Here is a 26,632-nt window from a genome sequence, read left to right as displayed (position 1 = left end):
AGCATAGGCATTTGTTTGATCCTGCACTTTTCACATGCCCGAACGATGAACATCTTGAGAATGAAGTCTGTGCAATTATTGAAAAGAAGCATATCAAATGCAAGCACTAGATAACATATTAGTGCCAGATGATACGATTGACATAGGACAATTACAAAGAGACGACTATGAACCTGAGGATGTTTCTATTGTTGGATCGTCGATAAGGGCACGGGCACGAGCACGATCCAATAATGACTTCATTAACGACGATGATGATAGCACTTCAGGGTCGAAGTCTTCTATGACTCCCGTCGAAGATGACTATATGGACACGAGTTCAGAATCTGAGAACAATAATTAATATGAATAAGTAATTTAATTTTTTTTTTTTTGTTATATCATGTAATACTTGAGTTTTTTTGATTACGTACTGATTTAAATTATTTTAATCATTGCAGCATCATGACTGGTCCTGGACGTAGACATTCACGGGGTAGGAAGCAGGCTCCGCTTGATGATACACATCCTCACTTTAGCATTTTGCATTATGAGTCAGAGGATTTAGATGAGACTCAGTTGCCCGAGTCCACAGAGCAGACTAGTGCTCAGCCAGAGCTTGCCGCCGGAGGTCATGGTACCACAGCATCATCCCCTTACAGGTACATCTCTATCAATTTATAAACCATATATATTTTTTTTTATATGCATTTAGTGATACATGATATATGTTCATTTCACCAATTTTTACATGTAGGAACACAGCATCGACGTGCAGTGCGTGGTCCTAGTAGGGTCTTGTTTTGGAAAAATATGTGCATACACACAATGAAAAACCGAAGGTACAGATATTTCGAGATCATCCGGTTGGCACAGAGGCTAGTATCATCGCAAATGAGATCAGTTTGTATATGTGGAATCATTTTTCGTGGGCTGCTGAAAGTTTCAAGCATGTAGCTCCTCGATACCGTGATGCTCTAGTCTCTCACATCAAGGTAAGAATTAAATTTGGATGTCTTGCATATCATTACATGATCCATATTATTTTTGGTTATATAAATAAATTTTTTATTATATGAATAATTTCATGTATTTGCTTTTTGGTATGATTACTGTGTAGGATAATATTGACTTCGAGGATTGCACTGACGAAGAAGTGACGGCATGTATTCTCAAAATGGCTGCAAATAGATACAGAGATCGCGATGTAGGCTTCATAAATACTGCAATGAGCTGCAGCGAAGGGATTGATCCTGTGACCCAGCCATACAGAAATTGGGCTGGGTCTAGTGACGATTGGCGGTGGTTATGTGAGCATTTTGGAAGTGAGGCATTTCAGGTATGTCTAGTATTTCAAGTTTTTTTAATTTTGTTATGTCCTTTATTGGTTATAATTGTATGTATTTTGTAGCGACGATCGGAGCGAATAAGGTGAATAGGAGTAAGATTGATTCTATTCACACGCAAGGAAGTGCCTCTTTTGCACAGGAAATGAAGAGGATGGTACGTAACTACATTTGCAATCATACTTTGTAACTTCTTATTAAATATTTATATTATTTTGATATCTTTTTTTTTTTTTTTTTTGTTTGAATAGGGACTATCCGGAGTCGACGCCTATGCTAAATTCTATCAAAACAAGAGTGGCGAGTTCGTGACCGAGGAGGCGAGGCATGTCATGTAAGTATCATTACTCTACATTTTGAATACTTTTAAAGAGTTTGAAAAAAATTTATGATTTTATTTGGTTTATTGTGAAGGAAAAAATGTTAGAATTGAGAGAGCAACGACGAGGGAGGTGGGATCTGACGGTGATACTGGATCGCAGCAGGTTTGTTTGATGACAGATGATACGATTTTGGATACCGTCCTCGGGCAGCAGCTAGGATCTGGTCATAGCATGTGGTCCAAAAAATCACGCAGTTCGTCATCCGGCCGGTCTGATGATGCATCGGTGCCAGAGGCAGTTAGGACATCCATGAGCATGATGCAAGATCAGATTAGTTACTGGATGAATCGTAGTCAGACGTCGAGAGGATCGTAGCTGCGATGGCGGGACGGCTCGGTATTGATGCTTCTGAGTTAACACCTCTACAGTCACATGATGCCGCCTCTGCACCACCATCGCGACACATATCGGGTTAGGGATCGACGCTGGAGAAGGGAACGAGGCCAACGAGTCAGATCATACCTAGTTTGTAGTTATTTTAAATTTAAAATGGTGTATGGACTTATATTTTTGTATATGACAAAGATGGTTATGAAACTTTTTGATACTTGAAATTGGTCTTTTGACTTAGAATATTTTTATTGTATTAATATACTGTTTATTTAAAATATGTTTGATCAGCGAATTTGTATTTGAGCAGATTTTTTTTGAAAAAAAATAAAAATTTTATTTTTTATCCAAAATTTATTTTAGCGACGAAATATTAATTTCGTCGCAAAAAAAATTGTGAACCCAAAAAAGTAAAATTTTTATTATTCATTGCGACAAATTTTTTATTTCGTTGCTATTTTTGCGACGAAAAAATAGTTTCGTCGCTAAAAATTTTAACTTTTTGCGACGAAATTTTTATTTCGTCGCAATTATGGCGATGAATTTTTTTATTTCGTCGCCCTTCTAGCGACGAAATTTTTATTTCGTCGCCATTATAGCGACGAAATTTTTTTTTCGTCGCAATTATAGCAACGAATATTTTTTTTGTCGCAATTATTGCGACGAAATTATTTCGTTGCTATTTTTGCGACGAAAAAATAGTTTCGTCGCTAAAAATTTTATCTTTTTACGATGAAATTTTTATTTCGTCGCAATTATGGTGACGATTTTTTTATTTCGTCGCAATTATGGCGACGAATTTTTTTATTTCGTCGCCTTATAACGACGAAATTTTTTTTTTGTCACAATTATAGCAACGAACATTTTTTTCGTCGCAATTATTGCGACAAATTTTTTTGCGACGAAATCCGTCGCTAAGTTTTACGACGAATTTCGTTTTCGTCACAAAAAATAAGAGAATATTTTTTTTTAATCACAATATTTAGCGACGAAATTATTTTTCGTTGCAATTTTAGCGACAAAATTTAAGCTCTTGCGACAAAATATTTTCGTCGCTAATACAGCACATAACTTCGTCGTCTAGGTTTACTATTTTTTGTGACGAAATAAAATAGTTTCGTCGCTAAGATCTTTTGCTACGAGGCTTTCTCTACAAATTTTTAGCGACGATATATTTCGTCGCAAATACTTTTAGCGACGAAAATATGATTTTTAGCGATAAAAAAATTTCATCGTAAAAAATCAAATTTCTTGTAGTGTAAACAGCCTAGATATTGTTCAGAATTTCAGATAACTGAAGTTGTTAATCCACGTGATTGAATGCCATGGCATGCAAGCACAAGCATGATATTTATTTTAGTGTCATGCTAACTCTCAACCATGTAGACTGGTGGTAGCAATGATGCCCAACAGCATACCTAGGCTGTTCGGAATACCAGCAGACCTAACCCATTTCAACCCATCCAAGACAATATAGCGACTTTGCAAAAGCAAATGTATGAAAGTCTGGAACTGCCAATAAACTTTAATTATAATCAACTGAAAATCCCTTTTGTTTAGAGTAAATGAGGATGGGAATCATGAAGAAGAGTTCAAAGGTGTGAAATAAAAACTAACCTGGTTTTCGGAAGGTATATGAGAGGATGCTTTGGGTGAGCTTCCTCCAAAGATGCCTCCAACAAGGCGTCCTGGTAGACCAAGGACACCTCGAACAACACCTTTACCTGCAGAATGTTGAGCAAAGCCTATTCTTTGCTTCTCTTCCTCAGAAAAGCCCAGCATGCGAACCATAAGATCCAGCACCTGGCAATCTCGAAATTTCACAAATCAGTCATGGCCATCTTTGGAAGGGTGAATAGATCCAACTAGTACAAATTATCTGCTCAATTAGAGAATTAATTACCTCTTTGCTGTGATTCCTCTGAAAATATGTCACTAGCAATTTGATCACAATGCGCCTGCCAGACATCAACATCCACCATTTTTGAGTTTTGTTGCTCAATTTGCCCTAGAGAAAAGAAAATAAATATACTGCAGAGACATTTGAAGGAATTCTAAAACAAGAAAATATCCTACAGTCACAATCTAAAATTTAGTCAAGACAGATAATCCAGCAGTACATTTGTCCAGATATGTTGGCTTATTTGCAGAATGACAATTGCAATAATGAAGACTATGCATTACAAGAATATAAGTCCTCTCACTGAATTCAGCAAAATTATATCTATCCAGACAAGAAAATAAAAACATCACAGTGAGAAAGTTGAATAAAAGTCTAAAACAAGGAAATATCCTACAGTCATAGTCTAATATAAACACGTGAGAAGATCCAACACCACATTGATCAAGATATGCTGGCTTATCCACAGATAACAATTGCAATGATCCATCAATTTCGTAAAAAAATATATTCATCCAAATAAATCAGGCAATTGTGTAGCTGGATCAGAAGAAAAATCTAATTGCCAGGAAGCTTGGATCTAACTTCTAAAAGTCAAGAATGAATGAAACAATGGTGATGCAAAACTGAACTGTCCTTCCAATCAAATGCCTGAATAGAGCATATATTCATTATAATGATTAAAAGAAAAATATTCATGACAATTGGCCTCCTTCTCTGAACCCAATATGGAATAAGCAATAAATTGCAAGTCACATGGTGGAATTAGGATCTGTAATAACCAGGTCCATATATAAATTTCTAATAAATTGGAAGCAGAAGACTTAGAAAAATTTACTCCACAGGTGAGTGGTTAAAGGTGCCTTTCTTGATACCACTGTTTGGATCAATTAAAAGACCTCCAAACGGTGTTCACAATATAAACAGAACAGGTTACCAAAAAACAGTGTTGCTTATTCATGTTTCAAGGCCTTTAATAGTTTGGCAGGTAGGTAGGCAAGAGAGGTGAACGAAGCTTTTTAGATGCGACATATTCTACTTACTAGTAAGTTCGGAAAATCTTGTACAAAAGCAGTTGAAACAGTAACTATTTGAAGGCACTGAATTGCACATTGCGAATACAATATAATTCAAATCTTCAAATTTAACTAAGGTGGTTTCTATTGCCTATTTTGTTACATGGAGAGAGACAGAGAGAGACTGCAGGCATAAGGATTTTGCACATATGAAAACAAAATAACATCTGATCCTCTTTCTCCCAAAGACCAACCTGCAAGCTCTCTGACCTGCACATCGTTCCAATACAATATGATGGGAACCTGTTCATTGGGGTTGGCCCAAGTAATCAATCCTTGTAAGAGGAGCCGGGAATTACAAACTCAAAATTGCCATCAGTCAACAAAACTATGAAGCTAGACCCATCAAATGAGGACCAATCATTCAACCAACTTACTGCAGGAGTAAATGAGCAACTTGTTCAAAAAAATGACCATGTAAATGACTAGAAAACAAGGCCAAAGAAGTTACCTGTCCACATAGTTATCCGAATCCAGTGACATCCTATTTAGTCTTGTCATACTTTGTTCAAGTGCACAGCGTAATTTCGAATTGTCCTCCTCAAGCTTCTGTATGGAGCATTTGGACTCCGATAACATCCTTTCAGCTTGCATAAGTTTAGCAGCCATCTCTTCTTTTTCTCTATTTGACATTTCCAGCCCTTGGTTTGCAACCTAAAAGACAGCAAAAAAAAAAAAAAAACAATCCAATAATATTAGTGCATAAACAGCAAAAACAGCATTGAAGGAACTTTGATGAGGAAAATAACATGAAGCTTTTGAAGATAGCAGCCTGCAATATAAAATAATGAGTATCACAGCTTCGCATAATCCAGGGCAGAAAGACCCCATGCCATTGTTCATGCAATCCAGGTAAGTCAATAGTATACACAAGAATTAGCTGAACTTTACATCTTGGTGCTCAGACTAAAAAGGTAGAGCATAAGGATTCTATAATCATTGATAACAAATTTTTAGTTGAAAAAAAAAAACCAAAATAAGCTCTCATATAATGGATTATATTTTCCCAGTGACAATGAAATGCCTTGACATCATAAAGCTACCTCCAGGATGGACATGAGCCAGCTCTAATGACTGCACCAGATTATATAGAAATATTCCACTGACATACTGGCAAATAGACAGTCCCAAAAGTTCCTTTAAATGAGATTCTCCAAACCTAACATGAAGCAAACCCACAAAGTTGATCAGGGAAGGATTAAGAGGGGGGAAAATGAACAAAACAGTTATCCCTCACTTTAAGTCTCTTGCAATGAATTAAACCTTCTTTGACAAATAGAAGTGACAACTCAAAGCCAATGACTCAGCAAAAGCCATTTACATCATGGCTTTTATCCATGAGTGGTCATACATCATCACCATTTGAATTCTGATTTTGAGGTCCGAGTCCAGGAAACTGCAAATCTTGTCGATGCCAATGAAATAAAGCAAGAAAAATCCAGTAATATTGTCAGCTAGCAAGTGCCCATGGTCTCAGTCTCTTTGAAACAGTTGCACTAGCTATCAGTACAGATCTTGCTCATGACAAAGTAATCAGCAATGAAAAGTTCCTACCTATGATAATTACCCACAATAATGTTAAGGCCCTAAGAAGCACGATGGATTCTAGTCAACCCTATCCTAGCACGGTAAAGTTTTCCTAGACGAGACAAATGCATGGAAGGAATAAACAAAGATACTTTTCGCATTACTTTCTCATCATGCCTCAAGCAAAGTTCGATATTATCAGACTGCATACATTTATATGGATATGGTTGGTATCACATACATATTACATGTGTTTGTTTGCACATATTATATTTAGATTTTCAAAAGGCATTAAACATACCCCTACATTCATATGTAACCAGACTTGGAAATGGGCTTGTGCAGGGCAGGCTTCCGGTTGTACTTTGACTTGGCCTGAAAAATTCAAGTCGGATTTACATCTAGCTTCTAGAACCCAAATAGAACTCGGCCGGGCCCAAGCCAGGCTCGAGGCCCAACTAAAAGCTGAGCCCCCAGTTTGGACCAGAGCCTAACTTGGCTCGAGCCACCCGCTTATCCCGAATTTCCTAACCCACTACCCCCACCCCCCCGCCCCCCCCCCCCCCCCCCCCCTCCACTCATTGTGAAGCCAAGGGAAATACCTCTTCTTCCCATCAAGGACATTGCCACCCATGAGATTAAGCCACAAGAAGATCACCCCAAAATACTGCACCCCTTCTAACCCTCCACCACAGCCTCTTGCAGCAATGCTTGCCGTGCTCTCAACGACCTCTCCATTCCCTTCTTCTCCCCCAATCTAGTTGAATCTGACCAAGATTCTCTTAGACAACCACGCCATCCTTGCTCTCATCTCTTCGATTGTTCCACCTGCTGGATTAGCTCCATCCTCACCTCTGCCATGGATACCTTCTAGTTTTAGGGTTTCCAAACCAAAGATTCCTTCCCCTGGTTTTAGAGTTTCTGAGGGCCTTGAGGAAGTGGGATTGAGGTTTGAGATCGAGAAGACGGAAGGGGCAGGGAGATTGAGATTCATCCTATGATCAACAAGAGGAGGCAATCAATGACAGAATGTTGAAACACAGACCTCCATAACAGATCCAACATAGAGGCCTCCTTGCCAAGAAACTTCGTCGCCCTCCACGGTCACTTCTGCCACCGGAAGTTCCCCTCCAATGACTGGCTCTACAGTCCCATCAACATTGACTGGCTCCGATTTGACTATCACCTCCACAACATCCTCGGCTGCTCAGACAACCATGCTGCCACCATTATCTGCCACACCCAGGCCCTCATCTGCACATGTCATCCACCATGTCAGGGTCAAGTCGAGCCACTTGGGTTCAGTTTAGGTTGAACCTTCTAATCAGGCTCAGGTCGGGCTCCAACCTAACCTGGAAAAATCTCTTTATGCTTCGGCAAGCCCAAAGCCCTAAAAAAATTCCAAGCTGGGCTTGGGCAAGGATGTGGCGTGGCTTGGCTGGATTCCAGCCTTATATTTTCACACATGCATCCATGATGACGACCAAGACGTGTTAAGCGTTCCCACCCCCATTGACATATGGGGGGTGAAAAATGAATGATGCACTAGTAATATCATAACAGCCATGTTGTCTGCCTATATCATGTACCTTAAAGCATCATTTCATGAAATAGATGCTTATGTATTACTTACATAGTAAGGGTTCAACAAAGAAAATACTTGAGTCAGTAAGCAATAAGAATGCAGGCTTTTAAGTTCAAATTGGTAAATCAAAGAAAGCTTGGACGGAGGTAACCAAAATAAAATTAGAGATGCTTTCCAAATTCCAAATCATGGTCATTTGCCCTTTGATGAATCATCTTCTAAGAATCAGGTAGCCAACCAAAGTCAATGGGATAATAGTACATTCTTAAGGTTCATGTTCATGAATATATTAAGATAAGAGGATAGCATCAATATAAAATCTCATGTTGGAATCTGTATCACAGCTTTGAAGCTCAGAGCTGCAGTTGACCTACATCATGCTAACTTAAACAGAAATTTTTATAATTTCAATTCTTGAGAACTTGTTATCTCGAAGTTCAAGCTGCGCCATATGCATCTTAGAAATTGAAAAGAAAAGGTGAACTGTTCCTATGGAGGTAAAACGAAACATACACACACATATATGTATGTATGCATCTATGTATCTGTGCATGATGTATGTATCTTTAAACATTGAGGTGCCTCCCATCTGCAAATTTGGCTATTATAGTACATGTAGAGGTGGGAAACATACTGAAGCACTTAATTACATATTATAACTGAAATCCTACTCACAACTTGTCCAAAGAATGGGATACATATCGATCTATAGGAACAGACTGTGCCTTTCATTTATAAAGAGACAAAATAAATATTTCAGAAGTTAACCAATGACTTGTTAAAATATATGAAAGAAGGGTTGAAATAAATCTTACCTTTAAAAATTCAGAAAGTTTAGTTGATTCTTCTTTTGCCATAGCCAAATCTCTTCCTAACCGCTCCTATTAATGATGTCGACGAAAATCAAACATCAATAATCTAGTCTAATAAATGATTGCTTTAGCATTGACAGAAATTACACTTTAATGTTCAAGGTACCTAAAAATACAACGTGAAACCTCTGTGAAGCATGAGATAGAAATATGTTACACTTACCTTCGCTTCACTTTCAGCATAGTACTGGCCAAGGGCAGTTTGAAGTTTCAGCAATTCAAGATCTTTTGATTGAACTGTGCTCATACAGTTTGCAAGTTTTTGCTGCAGATCATTAATCATTTGATTTGATTTGTGAAGTTCATCACTTTTGATCTTTTTGATCTCCTCTTTCTTTGCTGTTTCCTGCTTTAACACCTTCTCAAACTGCAGTATCTGAGCTCTTTGATATTCACAATTTGCCCGAAGTTCCTCAATGATTTTGCTGTCCTCATCCATCTTATCTGAATCTTCAAGTTCCTAGAAAATACCATAGTCGTTTTAACCAGAGTGTATTTTGTTTCTTGTTTATTTCCTCTCGCCACCTTACCCCCCCCCCCCCCGGCACTCACTCAAGTGTACAATCATATTTCACCAGGCATCAGCTTAGCCAGCATTAAACTAAATGATGCATTAAAATTCAATTTGTATATGTAGAAGCTTCAAACAAGACAGATAAGTGCATAAAACAATAAAAACCAGAATTGTTGATTATGAAGCAAACTGTTTGGAGAAATGTTTAGCACTTGATCTTATAAAGCCTTTTCCAAAAAACAGTAATTCATCTAATATAAGCCCAAATGAGCCCAAAGAATTCCGTTAGCAGGATGACCATTACATATCTTAACATTTCTTATAACATGTTTCTACATGACCAAAAAAGCAAAATTGTCTGATATGATGCGCTGCAACTCAAGCCTACAAGACCATCACTATTATCAAATACATTTTCAGACCTAGAGAATCTGAATCAAAGTGATTTATTCTGACATGAATAAAATAATACTGATGGTCCAGATTATAGAATGCAGAACATGCTTATCACAAAAGAAAGGTTTAGATAAGTTAATATGCATACCTTTTGAAAAGACATTGATCTGTACAGACATTTCTAGAGAACTCAACATATTCATACTCACACAATCACATCGATGAACAGTAATTTTGGCCATTTATTTCAAACATCCATGTACAGTTAGTCTGAGAAGTCGGAATCATCAAATTCCCAGTATATATTTCCCTATTGGTACAGACATATCAAAAAACAATTAAAAAAGCACTGCGGTGAACTATTATTGAGAGTTTTTCGACAATGACCTTAACGGTCGTAAGTGACCAGATGGTCTCCTAGATGTGTAAACTTCTAAATGGAAAGGTTAAAGGAAACAATTACCTTCTCTAATAAGTGCTGTTTAAGCCGGGCCAATTCGTGCAATGCTATGTCTCGTTCTTTACATGTGTCTTTTAATGCTCCCTCTAGCTTCTTTGTTGACAGAGACATCTCTTCCGTCACCTTCAACATTACAAGCAAAAAGATGCTAGTCTTGAGTATCCTCTTCCTTTAATTGTGCATTATCACTATGATAAGAACAGAATATCAGACTTCCTACTTTGTGATATGCAATATTATCCTGTTTCCTTATAAGTAGAGATACATATGTCCATAACACGATACAGCAGCTCCCACTTAGATAAACAAGTAGTTAAAAAGGAATCTTCAAAAGAAATAAGGAGGTGAATGACACATTGAAATGATTTTGATTGTGATCTGAAAATCAGTCCAAGGTCATGAAGGACCTACAAAATAATTCTATAACACAGTATTACAGATAAAAATGTCAGTGATCATACAATGTAAGCGATGGAGAGGGCAGGGACAGAAAAGTAGCATTATTAAGGATGTATTTTAGTGAAAATAAGGAATAAAGTTGGGGATTTCAGTATCAGAAGAAGCTTAAAGTGGTAAAACACTAAATTGTACAGGTAGAGAGCTGAGATTTTATCATTATTTTCCAACAAGATCAATAGCAGTCTATATTAAGTATTTGATCTCAGATATTCATGAAAGTATCTAAAAAGAATGTAAGGAGACAACACGAACATGAAAGTAGATTGTCAATGGCCACACACTGACATCATATATGACCCCAGGTAGCAATGAATGACAAAAGTAGAATTGACATAGTCAAACACCACATTGTTGTCATGCCATCATATTAGCTGCAGAAAGTTGTGACAAGTATCGATGATTTCTATAAAGATATTTCTAACATGTGAAACAGTCTGACATCATGCATGAGTAACATTTAGACCATCTCAAAAGTTTGGCTGCTAGTTCTCACTCATTAACCCATAATAACCACCAAAAAGCATAAATAAGGACTACCTCATGTGAGGTACTTGACTTCCTATTCTGAGAGTCCAGATCATCAGCATCATTTTTTTCAGATGCACTTGTCATGCAAAGTTGTAGATTTGCTTCAAGTTCATTCTTCTCTACCTACACAAAGATATCAGTTAAATGAAGAAATTTGGAAGGACTCGTGTATTCAATAAAAGATATTCAGATCAATGCCATCAACTAAGTCATTTGAAACATGAAAAAACTGATCCAAGAGCACTAGTAAATAAAGGATGTATAAAAGCACAATTAGATGACCTGAAGCACATTACACTAAAGAAGTTTGTGTGTATCAACCTTCAATTTTGCATTTTCCTTCTCTAAAGTCCTGATCACATTTTTCAAACTCTCCGGAGATTCATTTGACTCTTCTCTGACATCACTCATGCTCAACTCTGCTTGCAGTTGTCTTAATTCTGATATCTTCTCATTCAATTCTTTGTGCAACTCTTTCATCTCAATCAAAATCTGCCAATTAAGTACAAAGACCACCATTTGATAGAGAAAAGAGAGATAAAAATTAGAAAAACAATATAATCCAGAAAAAAGATACAAGAAATCGGGCATATATGTTATCAGATCTGGCATTCCTAAAAGCATAAAATATACATCCGCACAAATCCTCAGAAATACATACATTTCTGTATATACACAAGAGACCTTTCTTTTATAATGGCATCTTTGCATGTTCAGTTAAATGTAACTTTACATATATGTCTTTTATAATGTTAAGGCTACAAGAGTGTGCTATAGAAGACTACCTAAATGTAGGAACAAAGAACCATATGAAAACTACAAGGTGGCTAAGAGCAAAGCTAAAAAGATGTTACAAGAGGCCAAATTAAAGGCACATGAAAAGTTATACTGCAAGGAAACCTAAGGATGGGGAGAAAGATATTATAAGATTGCAAGGCTAAGAGAAAGAGAAACTAAAGACTTGACTCAGGTTAAATACATCAAAGATGAAAAACAAAAATTTTGACTAAGGAGGATGAGATCAAAAAAAGATGAAGCTATTTTGATAAGATATCCTTAGAAAGTCATATAAATGATTGAGGATACTTTACTAGTCCCATTAAGGATAAAAATATTAAATATACATATCGAATCAGAGTATATGAGATAAAGGAGGCTATGAAGAGAGATAAAATAAGGAAAAATGATTAGATCTAATGGAATCCCCATTAAGGTTTTGAAACATTTAGGTGACGTGGGAATTACTTAGTTACATATTTAATTAGATTTTAAAAACCAAAAAAATGCCTGATGAATAGAAGAACATTATTATAGTACCAAATAAGAATAAATGTGATATTCAAAATTATTCTATCATAATATTAAACTCATGTAAACTTGTGAGCCATACTATAAAACTTTGGAAAAGGGTGATTAAGCATAGAGTGATCTGTGACCCAACCATATCAAACAACCAATTTGGTTATATACCCGGAAGGTCAACTATGGAAGCCATTTTCTCCTTCAGAGGCTAATGGAGAAATATAGATAGAAGAGACAAGATTTTAATATGGCTTTTATTGATTTGGAGAAAGCATATGATAGAGTCCCTAAAAAAGTCTTATGATGGGTGTTAGAAAAGGAAGGAGTTTTTATTACATAGCTTAACATAAGTAGTTACTAGTGTGAGAACTACTCGTGATAATATTAGTGATTTTCTAATCACAATAGGTTTACACCAAGGATCTGCTCTAAGTCCTTTCCTTTTTGCACTAGTTATGGATGAGCTTAGTAGGCATATTCAAGATGATATTTTTTGATGCATACTTTTTGCGAATGATATAGTCTTAGTAAATGAAACTAAAGTTGGGGTTAGTCGTAAGTTGGAATTATGGAGAATTGAGTTATAATCTAAGGGTTTTAAGTTAAGTACGACCAAGATGGAATATATAGAATGTAGCTTAGTAAATCAAAAAAAAAGATGAAGAAAGAATAAAAATAGAGGATCATGAAGTTTCTAAAAGTAATCATTTTCGATATCGAGGATTCATTATTCATAAGTGGAGATTAACAAGGATGTTATCCATAGAATTAAAGTATATTACATAAAATCGAAAAATACAATTGGGATTCTGTGTAACCGTAGATGCCTACCAAGTTGACAAGAAAATTTTATCAGACAACCATACAACCAGTTATGCCTTATGGTATAGAATGTTGTGTAGTTATAAAATATATACATGAGATGAATATGGTTGAAATGAGAATATTAAAATGGATATATGGTAATACAAGAAAGAATCAGAAAAGAAATCATTCATACAAATATAGAGATAGCACCGAGTAAGAACAAATTGAGAGAATGACAACTTGGATAGTTTGGATATGTACAACGTAGCCAAGTAATGCACTAGTACGAAGGATCGATTTGATACATGTAAAATGAAAGAGAGATAGCAGTAGATTGAAATCACATAGAATAAAGTGTAAGAAAGGATATGATATCTCTACATCTTTTAGAAAGTATGGCCCTAACTAGAGTGGAACAGAGGAAAAGGAATTATGTAGCTAACCCCAACCAGTTTGGAACTAAGGCTTACTTAAGTTGAATTATCTTTATATGCTCACCATCATCAGGGAACTGTTATAATACAAGCGGGATGCATTAGAGATGTTTGAACATAGGGTTGAATCATCCAACCACTCATCTTTATTCCCATGCTCTCAAATGCATTGATTAATAAAAACCTTTCTTCATTTGTGCTTACATTCAGCCTATTTGTCCCTAGAATGTGATGAATATAGAGTGAGAGACAAGAAAGAACTACAATAAAGAGGATAGTGCATTTAACCAATTTTATTTCACATGCATTACACATGCCAAAAATTAGTGGCTTATGATTTTGGTAATAATATACTGCAAGAAATTTAGATCAACATATTGATGGAGCCAATTGGTGATGCAACGTGTGTATGCAACAATATAATGCAAGAGCACTGTTTGTTCAAGCTGATGCAAACCAAATAGAGAGAAGATTTACAAGTGTATAAACATTCATTATTCATTAGCAAGTCAATGGAGCTAAGGACTCTCAAAAGAAGTGATTTGAAGGAACAAAGTTCCAGAAGCACAGGAGTTCAGCAACCATCAGATTACTGATAATTGGCAGACCCCCAAAGAAGGGGGAACAATAAGATGCAATAAAGCATACAAGGCATATTACATGAACAAATGATAGAAGAAATCTCAAAGTAAATGGCAAAATTTGAGTCATATCTGCAAGCAGGTAATTTGTTATCACCTGCTCATGAAATTGTGTTATCTTTCCAGTTATATAGTCCAGACTAGATACGGTTATTGCAAACCTGACACCAGTATCCACCTTCCTATCCATTGTGGCAAGCAACTAGTCTACCTTTCTAACCAGTCCTCTATGTTTTAAGGCAAGCCCCTCTCTCGGCCAAAAGTTGCTTAGCTAAGAATCTAAAATCAACTCGCAAGAGGTTGGTAGCTGGTTGAGAAACAGTTTTAAAAATTTCAAAATGTTGATGAATGTATAAAAGTCCAAAAAGTTGATGCTATATAGAAGGGATCTGCCTTGCTCACCACGAACATGTCTTCTTATTTGTAAGGAAATAAGGAATAGTAACATACTGTCACAAAAAACATATTTCCCCATTGCATTAGATGGTTCCAGGACAATGCTCTTGGAAAGACAATTTAATGGTTCTCTCTGTGTTTGTGTTCTCACTTCTCTGAAAAAAAAATGCACCTCACATAATCATGTGCATTTTATATGACCTGTTTCTCACTTGCATACTCAAAAGCGCTTCCAAGATCTGGAAATCATGCAACAAAGAGAACTAGAAAGCAAAGAAAAGAAATAAGAAAGGATGGCAAAATGGAAAGGAAGCACATATGAAAAAAAAAAAGACAACTTCCATAAACAAGTTCAACGGGCATATGGGGTGCATAGCAGCAAGAGGAAGAAGCTGCATATATTTCTCACTCTTAATTCTAATATAAAAGCAACCTTGAGAAATATTTAATGGAACTTGAGAAAATAATGGCACTTTTCTTATTTGAATTCAAAATGGTAAGAGCACATGGTTCTAATAAAAGGGAACAGGATACAAAGGAATTAATTTGACCAAGAAGGGGAATTGTTCCACACCAAAAAAAATAAAAAAATAATGTGCATGCTAGCCAACCTATAAGAGAGTTCACACTTTGCAGAACTACAATTGAAAAATTTTCCATCATTGAAAATCTATTAAGCTTCCTAGCAAGATACACCAGCCTACAGTAGCAGAAAATTGTCCCTCAAGCCAAATTCATGGTGGTAAAATAGTCTACCTTTGCACCTGCTAATTAAACTCTCATCTTTAAAGTCTTTTAAAGCATGAACTGATGAAGTTGAAGTGTGGCTTCATTTACTTCACTGACCCTTGTATATTCTAGGAACCTTGAGACATTTTTTTGCATCTCAAAGAAAAGGTAGTCCATCATAGTCAAACCTTGGTTACCACAGAGCTGTCAAAGTCGAGTTTAATGGTACTTTCATACAAAGGAGACTAAGAAATTCAGCATTAAGTTGCCAGAGGAATAATAAAGTTGTCATAAACATGTATCAGAAATCCTTGCCAACCCATTAGCTGTGAACTATGTTGAATCTGCACAATGAACATAAAGGACAAAATGAATTGCCCAACAACCTTTAAGTTATGTTGGACAGACTAAAACAAATGCTGGCAAAAGACAAAAAGACAGTACATATAATGCTCAAACTTCTTACTGGAAGTTCAAACTATAGAACTCACCTTCTCCTTGTCCATCTTTAAATCATGGAGTTCCCTCAAAGAAGATTCATTCAGCTGATGCTCCTCTGAATAAAGTAAAATATCAGAAATGAGATTAAATAATGGAGGAATTATGTGCACAAACTATCACAAGACAATACCTTGTAACTTCTGCTTCATGATTGCTGCATTCTCATGCTCGTTGTCAAGTTGTGATCTTAGTTGTTTGATTTCAGACTCAAGACTAGCCTGTATTGCTGGCAAAGACCTGTTTTCTTCAAGTGGGTGTTCCTACAATATGATCAATTTCCTAAAATCATGTAAATTCATTATATACTAAACAATTGAAGTACATGACACACGCATGCATCAAGAAAATATTGGATGAATATTATCTTGTCAAAAAGTCAAATAAATATCAACCACTTGTAGCAAGCTTCCTGTCATATATTGTTTCCATACATCCATTAGAAGATTATCTATAGCCAATTACCATAACTGAATAGTATACAGTAGTTGATGAGAGTTAAGAAAGAAACACTGTGGTGAGTACCTTCCTTCTGCCCTGTGACTTTGCAAATTTCAGCTCCCTTTTTTCTTGCATTGCATCAAATTGATTTGGTTGCATAACCCCATTGCAGTATCCATCCTGTTTGGAGACATCATCTTTTGTTGCATGGTTTCTGGGAGAATGAGAATTTTCTTGAGCTGTATGTCGCTGTTGTCTGACGGGTGATTTGTCAGCTGTGTTCTGCAAATATCTCAAGCTGAATAAGCAATCATGGCCTAAATGAAGGGATTATAGGCTAAAATTTTCTATAATGATCTCAAAGACTAAAGCTGCACCATTAGCATTGTAATGGCAATCATGTGCATCTTCGTGAAACAACTGAATGATCATATATTGAAAATAAACAAAATGTTGTAAAGACAGAAGAATGGTGATTTCATAACAATGTGAATATGATGGCTGCAGCCATCTGAGTAATAGTTGCAGGCCAAAAAATAAAACAAGAAAGAGTAGATAAGCACAACTTGCCAAAGGAAATTTGTGAGAGAGAGAGAGAGAGAGAGAGAGCAGGAGAGTTGGAGTGGAAAGGTTTTCCGTGATGTGGTGTCCAGTCATGCAAATTTACATGTTATCTCAGTGCAATTCAAACACTAGTGGAGGCATATACACACACTTGAACATGCACATATTCACCTGCATGATCTTCTCACTGTATGCAAATTAGATCATGACAATGGAAAGAACAAAAAATTGTTATATAAGCAAATGGAATTCACTCTATGAATCCCTTTTACTGATTTTCCCTGTACTAAGGTCATCAACCTATCTTGAAACAAGTCATTAAGTTTTCTTGACCACTTCCAGAGAAGACTATTTATGAAGAATGGAGGTTGATTTGGCTGTTGCAACAAACTTCAAAATGATTACATGCAAGCACCTGCTACAAAGTGCGAAGTAAAGAATCCTTATATTCAACCGAACAAAGGATTATAAATAAGTAGATCTACAGCTCCAGAAATCATGAAAAAATAACTGAGTTGATGAAGAGAGTTTGACCTATCAGCTTACTTGATAGGCTGCACAAATTGCACAAAACATTCAAAATTCTAACAGGCAGCACAAATTGCACAGTTTAAGTACTACTGATTAATAAAGTGTAGAGGCACATATAAGCATTCTTAGTAAGTCTTATTTAGTTATTGACTGGTTAAATATTTTCCAGCCTATCAAGTTAGTCTATTAAAGCTACTGAACTGAATCACCAGGTGCTATAAAACATGATTCATGGAAAGATTACCTTCAGCACATTAGAACTATTTGATAATGTCTTAAGGCTCTCATCTTTTAATGTATGTCCAAGAGCATTTTTTGCCTCCAAATTTCTCCTCAATAAACCATTTTCCTCATGCAGTTTAGAAAGTTGCTCCTGTCAAGTATGACATGATAAATGAGATGGAGCACATGTAGACATCACTGTGTCTCACTTTGCATTTTGACTAAAGAACTTCGATCAAAAAAGATAATGGTTGAAGTGAAAATTTTGGAAATGATTGTTTGTTAAAATATGGTACATCCATCAATGAAGACAAGGTATGCTAGCCTGAAGGGAGGTGATAGAAAGATCTTCCATGATAAATAAAAAGTAACAACATTTCAACTTGGTCTAACAAACCTAATCCCAATACATTAGAGGAACTCCAGAGAAAATTACAATAATCAGTATAGAATGTATAATTCCAACAGATATCAAGAACTTTAAAAAATCAATTTTGTGGATCCCTCGAATTAGAAAACTAACCATAAGAAGCCATCAAAACTATTGTATGATATAAAATGATGCAAAAATTTATAACAACCACATAGACACATTAATTTCCAAAAGATATAAGGAACTGAAAAACCAATTTTCCTAAGCCCATGAAATAAAAAGCTAAGTGCTAACAATAAGAAACCATCAAGCTATTATATGCTACAAAGTCAAGCATGAAAAATAAGAAGAAATTCTGTTTCCCCTAAAGCTGAAGACAAAGGAAAAATACACAAAGAAAAACAGAGATGCAAAAAGTGTGCAAACAACTGACAGGCACCAAATCATGCAAATCCAGATACAAAAGATGAGAGAACCTAAAAAAGACATATAGATATTAAGCAAAGAGGTTAGTTGTAGTCAGAGAAGAAAATAAGAACAATGTGCAATTACCATACCTCTTTCTCCTTCAACATAGCAGCATAATTAAATGAAAGTGCCTTAATTTCAGCTTCAGATGCTTGAAGCTTCTGGATATCTGCTTTGTATTTTGCTATCTACAATGAAAGGAATAGTTTAATTACTATCACATGCGATGCATCATTACACATAGCAATCTATTGCTAAACGTAAAATTAATATGCAGTTAAAAAAAAGCCAACATGATCTTATCAACCAAATCCCAGAGTAAATGGAACAGAAATTGGAGGGCATATCTTTAGTCCCTCACAAAATCACCCCAATTTTCACACAGGTACAGCAATAGATTGTTAATACAAAACATAGTGGTAAACAAAACATGATTTCTTGAGACAACTACCGCAACAAGTAGCCAACTGCACTCATCATGTAAACATCTATCCAGCCACCCAGCTTACCTGATTCATTATTTGTAACCATTCATCATAATATAAGACAAAAGGATAATGATTTGCCATCAGTCTCTTATTGGAAAAAGCTAGCCATACTACCAATATATAAGTCAACAAATCCCACTAATCAGAAAAAGATAGTGCCAGATAGTTGAGGATCCGAGCTGCTACTTCTTGATGATTAATTATCAACATACATGATATGCAACACACTGGACCATATGAGTAAAATCAACATGACATCAACCTTCTCAATTATTTTTGCTGAAATTCTAATTTTAAACTTGGGAGGTGGGAAAAGACAAATCCAAATATGAAGAATTATGGCCTCCTTAAGACCAATCTACAAGTCAGAAATTCCCACCTCAGTCACAGCTGAAAGTTTTCGCAAATTATCAAAAGTACCATATCAAGAGATCAAATGAGCTCTTGAAGTTGCATGCCATTTCTTGTCACGGAAACTAAGTAGAGGCATGGGTACTAGTTTCCCACCGTAACAAACACAAGTTTGCTACATTAACTCAGGTGCTTGTAAAAGTGTGAAAAGTGTGTAGGTATCAAATCTTTCTAATATTTAAGAATTTACTTTTTCAAAACTATTACCCTAGCGACATACCAACGTCTTTGTCTACAGAGATAAGTCTAAACTGAATGATTCAGATAACATCACGAATCACATGAATAGCAAACAAGCCTGTCCTACACAAATAAGTGCTTCACAAACATTCTATCTTGCATGCATGAAGCAAGACACAACTTGATTACCCCAACTTTGAAGTAGATGGCACAGGAAAAAACTACTCAAAATTTCCTGAAAACCCAGATCTCTCAAGGGTTACAAAAAAGTGCAACTCTGAAAACTTTGTCATCAGTTACCAGTTACAACCCTCACTCCCCAAAAGACTACCAAACAGTACCCCGGGCATGAAGAAACCTTTCTCCCAAGTATCATTGATGTTATATTTCAAACTAGATTGCTCGCAAGAGCTTATATTACTACTTTTATCAATTTGCACCACCTTTCTGTAATTTGAGAAATCACCATACAAAACCAGATTGTACCATCCTAAGCTTTTAAACATTTACAACAATCATGCATATATAAGAACTAAGGACTTTTGTTTTTTTTTGGGAGGAAAAAAAAAGGAATTGACGGCAAAACCATCTCGTTTCTCATGCCGGATACTAATTTTAATACTGATAGAAAGATCTGAATGTATGTAGATGTGGCTACTAATTCCCGAACTTTCAGAACAGGTTCTTTTGCCCGAGCTTTCAAACCAAAGTCGAGATCCTGAAGCTGAACTACTTGAATAAATCATACCAGCTCTAAAATATTAAAGCATGACTTCTTATCCTGAAATCAGCAATAGACTGTCCACCTTTTTTGCCCCAAATTCGTTATAAAGGTCCATAATTCCACGGACAACAAGTATTCACCCAAACTGGAATCGAAACCATCCTACTAACGAAACAATTCGTAAAAGGGTTCCCGAAATCCGTCACTGTACCTCATCGTGGGGCTCCGAATCAGTTCCATTGGCGACCGGCGAACCAGTTGGAGGCGTAAACCTGGCGGATCGCCGGCGAGAAAACCGGCGCCCGGAAGCCGGCAAATCCTTCCCCATTGCCCCTCGACGTTGGGTGATCTCGAGCTCTTCCTCGTCGTCCAGCACCTCGCTGGCGATGCGGGAGAGGCTCTCCTTGTACGCCGCGATCGAATTCCGCATCCTCCAGTCCTTCTCGGATCCCAGAACCCTTCCAATCCAAAGATCAAGAAGACGAAATCTCGGGCAAGAATGCGGTCCCGACGAAGGACGAAGAGATGTCGGTGGATCTGGAGAAGGGAAGGCCGGCGGTGCCAACGTTTTTATGGGGTTCCGGGAGAAGAAGCGTCTAACTGTTTCCTTTTTTTTCTTGGAAAAAAGAAAAAAAAAAAAAAGGATCTCGTTGATGGGACGAGAAGAGTTTACGCTTTCACGGACACGGAAGGCTGTGGTCGCGAGATGATGAAAATAAAATCAAGCAACGTTGTTTTGCTTCCCTCCCAATTAAACGTGGCGAGTTGAGCGGAAGCTACGACAGCATGCGTCCACTTGGCTATGGGAGAAGGTTCCTTTTCTAGAGGGTGAGATGAGGAGAAAACGTGTTAAATTGCGTGATGTGGATGGGGAATATATAGAGCACGTCATGTGGCTTGCCACACTTGTTCATGCTAAACTACGAAAAGGATTTCTTTTTGTGATGAGAAAAGAATAAATTTTTTGAGTGATATGAGAGTAAAGGTTATTAATTTATATAAGATCCCATGTCTTGATTGACTTGGACTGTGGATCTTTTAAAATAATACTCATTATAACAGCTTGCATAGCTGTTATAATTATTTGAAATGCCTCCGGTGTATGAGTGCACTTGATTTATTTAGAAGAAATAGAATTGAGTGGATGGTTATGATCTTGTAAATTGATGATCAAATTCAGGTGAAGGTGGAATTTGATTTTAATTCATTTCATATACATAGCAAAGGATTCACCAACTTAGTAAGCTTTTTTTTTTCTTCTTCTTTTTCTTTTTTTGAGTAGAGCCAACCTAGTATGCTGGCATCCAAACTTCAATTTTTTTGTTTTGTAGGGCATGATTAAAAAATAAAAAGTGTTAGGAGCCATGATTATGTCTGCTAATACCCTGACATCTTTGATTGTTAGTTTATTTTTTTGTCTCCCCATTAAGGGCGGTTTGGTTTGGTGTGAGTGGATAGAATAGGAGCCTACTTTACTGAAATAACTTCAATTCTCTCCGAGTTAAAGCCACTTCTTCCAAAACAGGACCATTGAGAAGCTTAATTCGTACTTTGGAGCCAATCACACATCTAAAGGGACCCATGCTTGGCCGAATAGAGTTTTGATACCAAAAATAAAATATTAAATCAATTAAAATGAATTTTACTAGTATGCACGTTGACTCACCATGCATCAAGTATCATACGGAGAAGAAAGCTCATGAAATTAAAAGAGGCATAAGATATTGTAAATTTTAGATATTCTCTTCATCAAATAGGATACGTTTGATGACCCAAATGATGTAACAACTAGTTTCCTAAGTTGCAAGAAAATGTCATGTTGCTGAAAAGTAAAACTTGATCATTAATATAATATTATGTTTTCTCATTTTTCAAGTTTTGCCATGCATTATTTAAAGGAGCCAACAATTCGATTAGTACATTTTAAAAAAAAAAAAAAAAATCTCTTAGAGAACAATTTGCATGCAAGCTAAGCAATATGAGTTCAGATGCATGTGAATTAGTTTTTGATTTGAAATGTGGATTACATCCAAGCTCATTTGCTTGACATTTTACAACGCAAACTGTGATGGCTCGGCCCGAGTAACGAATCCCAGCCCATCAAAGCCCAAACAAAAAAAAAAAAAAAAGAAACACAGGAGAGAAGACTCCCGAAGGGAGTCTTCTTCCTCCTCTCGCCGGCTCCTAATCGGAGTCGGAAAGAGCCCCCCTCCGACTCTATTTAAGGAGAAGAACCCTCCTCTCTCCCTCCTACCGAAGATCCTAAGTCCAGTCGGCGGCAATCGCCAGAAAACCACCGTGGAGATCCGACCTGTGCCCGTCCAATTTCTCGTCGGAAAGCCTCACCGGCATCGAAGGTGAGCCTCCTCCTCCTTCCTTTCTTCTCCCCTTTCCTTCCCGTACCGGTGTGCACGCTCACCGGCGATCGAAATCGCCGATTTTGTTGTGGAAGAAACATCTATTTTGCCCATTTTTTCTTCGATTTTCCGATGCCGGTGGTCGGCCCATTTTTTCTTCGATTTTTCGATGCCGGTGGTCACCGCCGACCACCGGCTTGATCCTCCTCTTGTTGTTGGGTCGCCCTCCCTCCTGCCGATGGTCGCCCCACGCCGGCTGCGCCGCCGGTTGGAACTCCAATGAGGGGATTTAAGATCCCCTGTTTCGGCCCAAAGCAACCCACAGGAAGAAGAAGAAAGAAAAAGAAAAAGAAAAGAAGAAGGAAGGAAATGAAAAAAAAAAGAAAAATAAGGAAGGAAATGAAAAAAAAAAAGAAAAAAAAAAGAAAAGAAAAATAAAAGAAGAAGAAAAATAAAATAATAATAATAAAATAATAATAAATAGGATTTTCTCTCCTCTCTCTTTCGTGAAGAAAAAGAAAAAAAAAAGAAAGAAAGAAAAGAAAAAAGAAAAAATAAAATAAATTAATTAATAAATAATGATATAAATAATAAAATATGAGAAAGAGATTTTCTCTCTCTTCTCTCTCTCTTCAGCCTGAACTAGTATTTTCTCTCTCTAGAATTGAACTTTCTCTCTCTACTTTCTCTCTCTAAGTTATCTCTCTCTTAAGATTTTCTAGAATTTTGAGAAGAATGATGATGAATTTAAATGATCCTAGTGATGGATTTTTGATCTGCGATCGTCGGACGGTATACCGACACCCACTTTGATCAGATTAGGTATTTTAAAGATTATATTTTTCATGATTTTATTGAATTATCCACATGATAATCTTAGCATGATTTGATCTGATCGATCAAATTTGTTGAATCATATCGTCTGAGGAGTCCAAGATGAATTTTCTCTCTCTAAAATTTTCTCTCTCTAGAATTTTTTCTCTCTAAAATCATTTCTCTCTCAATCGATTTCTCTCTCTTGATCGATTTATCAATGAAAAAATTCTTTTAATATTTCTGATCTGATGAAGAATCTTGATCCATGATTGTTGGATAGTGTATTGACACCCACCTTGATCAGACCATGAATCTTTAGATTTGATCATCCATGATCCCGATCTAGTCATGACTTGATTTGATCATGTTGATTTCACCAATCAAGATATTGGACTAATCGTAATGTTGGATTGTGTCACCTGATCAATTCGAATTGTACCTCATGAATTCTCTCTCCACTTGATTTTATGAAATCGATGAAGAAACCTCGGTCTTATCACTTCTTATCCGATTTGATCTGATAGTCAAACTTTGGATCGTTTAGGTCCTAATTAGATTTTGATTAAATGAAATTAGATGATCGGACCCAATCTAAACCATTGAAATATGATATTCGTATTCTTTCTAATTATTGAAATTGATTCTGTATAGGATTGTGGATGTTTGATCATGGGATATCGCAATATGATCTACGAACAAAATTTTTGAAAGAAAATTTATAGAATTATGTGGATTTATTGGAATGCGTTCGAGGTAAGTAATGTTTCATTTTTTTTAGATTTATCGATAAATTATAATATATTTTTCTGACATGATTTGTGAAATGATGCATGAATTGGATGAATAATATTCTATTATGAAAATATCTTATTTGAAATGTTATGATGAAGCATGATTGAATATATTGATTTTATAATGTATTATATTGATTGATTTCGATACTACATGATTATATATTTTATTATCAAAATTAGATTATGAAATATGATTTATGAAGAATTCTAATATAGGAACAATATGAATTGACAACCTGACTATGTAAAGGACCCTGCCAATGGGGGTATGTATGTTGGCAATTGATTTGTCCTGAGGATTTATGTCGCCAGAGAGACCAGCGACAAACCGCCAAAGAGACCAGCGGTTCCGAAGGACTTTGCTGCCAGATGATTCGCAACTCACCGCAAGAAGATACGCAGTGTTATGACCCTGTCACAGAAAAAATGTGGTCATAGCTCATGGTTGACGAAAAGAATTTAAGAATGAAAGAAATTAAAATCTGGAAAGAAATTTGAATTTTCGAAAAAGAAATGAATTTGACATGAATTATGTTGCATAATTGAAATTGATTTTGAATTGATGAACTCTATATGCTTATTTTCTATAAATAATTACTTACTTAAATACCTGATGAAATCTGTTGAAAAGTGATCATTGCTTACTGAACTGTCTAGCTCATTACCTCTTATTTTACTGTTTTTACAGATGTTGAGGAATTAAGATGATACAAGATATGAATGGAAGAGTGATCAGAAGTAGAATCTCTATACTTTTATTTTCGGTTGAAAGTCTTATTGAATTTGATGTAAGGACTATGAATTATTGTTGAATTTATTGAGACATTAAAGAAAAAAATTTAGATCGTTATATTTTGAATTTTAAATTATTGACTAATTATTCCGCTGTTATTTTAGGATAGTATGATAAGATACCTTGCATGCTTATGGGAAGAGTTTTCTATGAGTATGCGGTAGTTGCCATGACCCTCGATTCATAATCTCGGATCGGGGACGTGATACAAATAATAATTATTTATCTTTTCTGAAAAAAAATTTTAACATAGTGCGCAAAATTCCACTGGCATGTGACAGATTCTACTTATTAATATGTAGAACAAGAAATAATAAGCAAAAGAAAGTCACTACTGACTCTTGTCATAATTTTCAAATGAAATGCCCATTTTTTTTAATGATACAGAGATCTAAATTCCAGTAAATATAGTTATATTCAAATGAATAGGAGGAAAACTAAAGAACCATGATATTTTCTCTAACAAAATAGTTATTATAACCGGTTATAAGATAAAAAAAATGTTATATATTTTTTATTGTTATAATATCTTGCAACATATAATGCAAACACCCATAGGTAGGATCCATGTATTTTGACCTATGTGCTTTCTTTCTTTCTTTCTTTCTTTCTTTTTCTCCTCGGACTCACCCCTTAAACCCTGTCGATGGTCTCCACGAGACAAACACGAAGGGATATTTTAGAGGGATTCATCTCTATTTTTTTAGCTACTTCACAAATACATCCTCTCTCTATGATACGTTCATTACATATCTTTCAATCTTTCTTTGCTAAAAAAAAGAAGTCAAGAGAGAAAGAAGAAAAGAGTAAAAGTATCAAATTTTGATCATCAATTTACAAGATCATGACCATTTACTCAATGCTATTTCTTCCAAATAAATCAAGTGCATATGTTTGGCATTTTTCTCTATTGAAGAGATTGTTATATGAACTTGGATTTGATAGAAAAAAAAGGTTCGGTGCAGCAGTTTAGTTCATCGTCTCGATCTTCAAGCATTTGTGTTAGGGTCGGAAGTGTATAAGAAAAAAAAATCATTTTGTAGAATTAAATTATTATGGAATGATGGAAAATGAGCACGAAGAGTAGAAAAGGAATAATGAAAGATATCTGTCACAAATATAATAATTTTGAAACTTTCTGATTGATAAATTAAACATAATCACCAAAGAGTTTACAGAACGGCTAACCCTTCATTTAAGCACATGCTTATAGTTTTCTTGAGACTGATCCCACCTTCCAACAATCAAGACCTGCCTTGCTGGTAACGGGATTCTATTGCTTCCATCAATTCATCCTCTCTCACCCTC

The 26,632-nt window shown here is 36.0% G+C and overlaps 1 protein-coding gene across 3 annotated transcripts in view; it reads right to left on the bottom strand.

Annotated features, from left to right (window-relative positions):
* The window catches only part of LOC105047525 (golgin candidate 4), a 29,237-nt gene extending 7,983 nt beyond the window's left edge, over positions 1–21,254 (bottom strand). For 2 of the 3 annotated variants that reach the window (XM_010926471.4, XM_073258994.1), the window contains exons 1-14: positions 20,776–21,253; positions 18,851–18,949; positions 17,943–18,071; positions 16,688–16,885; positions 16,296–16,425; positions 16,156–16,220; positions 11,677–11,847; positions 11,365–11,478; positions 10,372–10,491; positions 9,162–9,458; positions 8,942–9,007; positions 5,466–5,668; positions 3,942–3,996; positions 3,656–3,841 (exon numbers count right to left, since the gene is read on the bottom strand). In XM_010926471.4, the coding sequence (XP_010924773.2) occupies positions 3,656–3,841; positions 3,942–3,996; positions 5,466–5,668; positions 8,942–9,007; positions 9,162–9,458; positions 10,372–10,491; positions 11,365–11,478; positions 11,677–11,847; positions 16,156–16,220; positions 16,296–16,425; positions 16,688–16,885; positions 17,943–18,071; positions 18,851–18,949; positions 20,776–20,994 (2,052 nt within the window). In that variant the 5' untranslated portion in view covers positions 20,995–21,253. Of the gene's footprint in view, positions 1–3,655; positions 3,842–3,941; positions 3,997–5,465; positions 5,669–8,941; positions 9,008–9,161; positions 9,459–10,371; positions 10,492–11,364; positions 11,479–11,676; positions 11,848–16,155; positions 16,221–16,295; positions 16,426–16,687; positions 16,886–17,942; positions 18,072–18,850; positions 18,950–20,775 lie in introns of all 3 variants that reach the window. The other variant, XM_010926472.4, reaches the window with a different exon arrangement.
* Between the last annotated feature and the right edge of the window lie 5,378 nt (positions 21,255–26,632).

This window comes from Elaeis guineensis, chromosome 6 (assembly GCF_000442705.2).
Source record: "Elaeis guineensis isolate ETL-2024a chromosome 6, EG11, whole genome shotgun sequence".
NCBI classification, from domain to species: Eukaryota; Viridiplantae; Streptophyta; class Magnoliopsida; order Arecales; family Arecaceae; genus Elaeis; species Elaeis guineensis.
The sequence above is the reverse complement of the archived record's forward strand: the minus strand, read 5'-3'. Positions and strand labels throughout refer to the sequence as shown.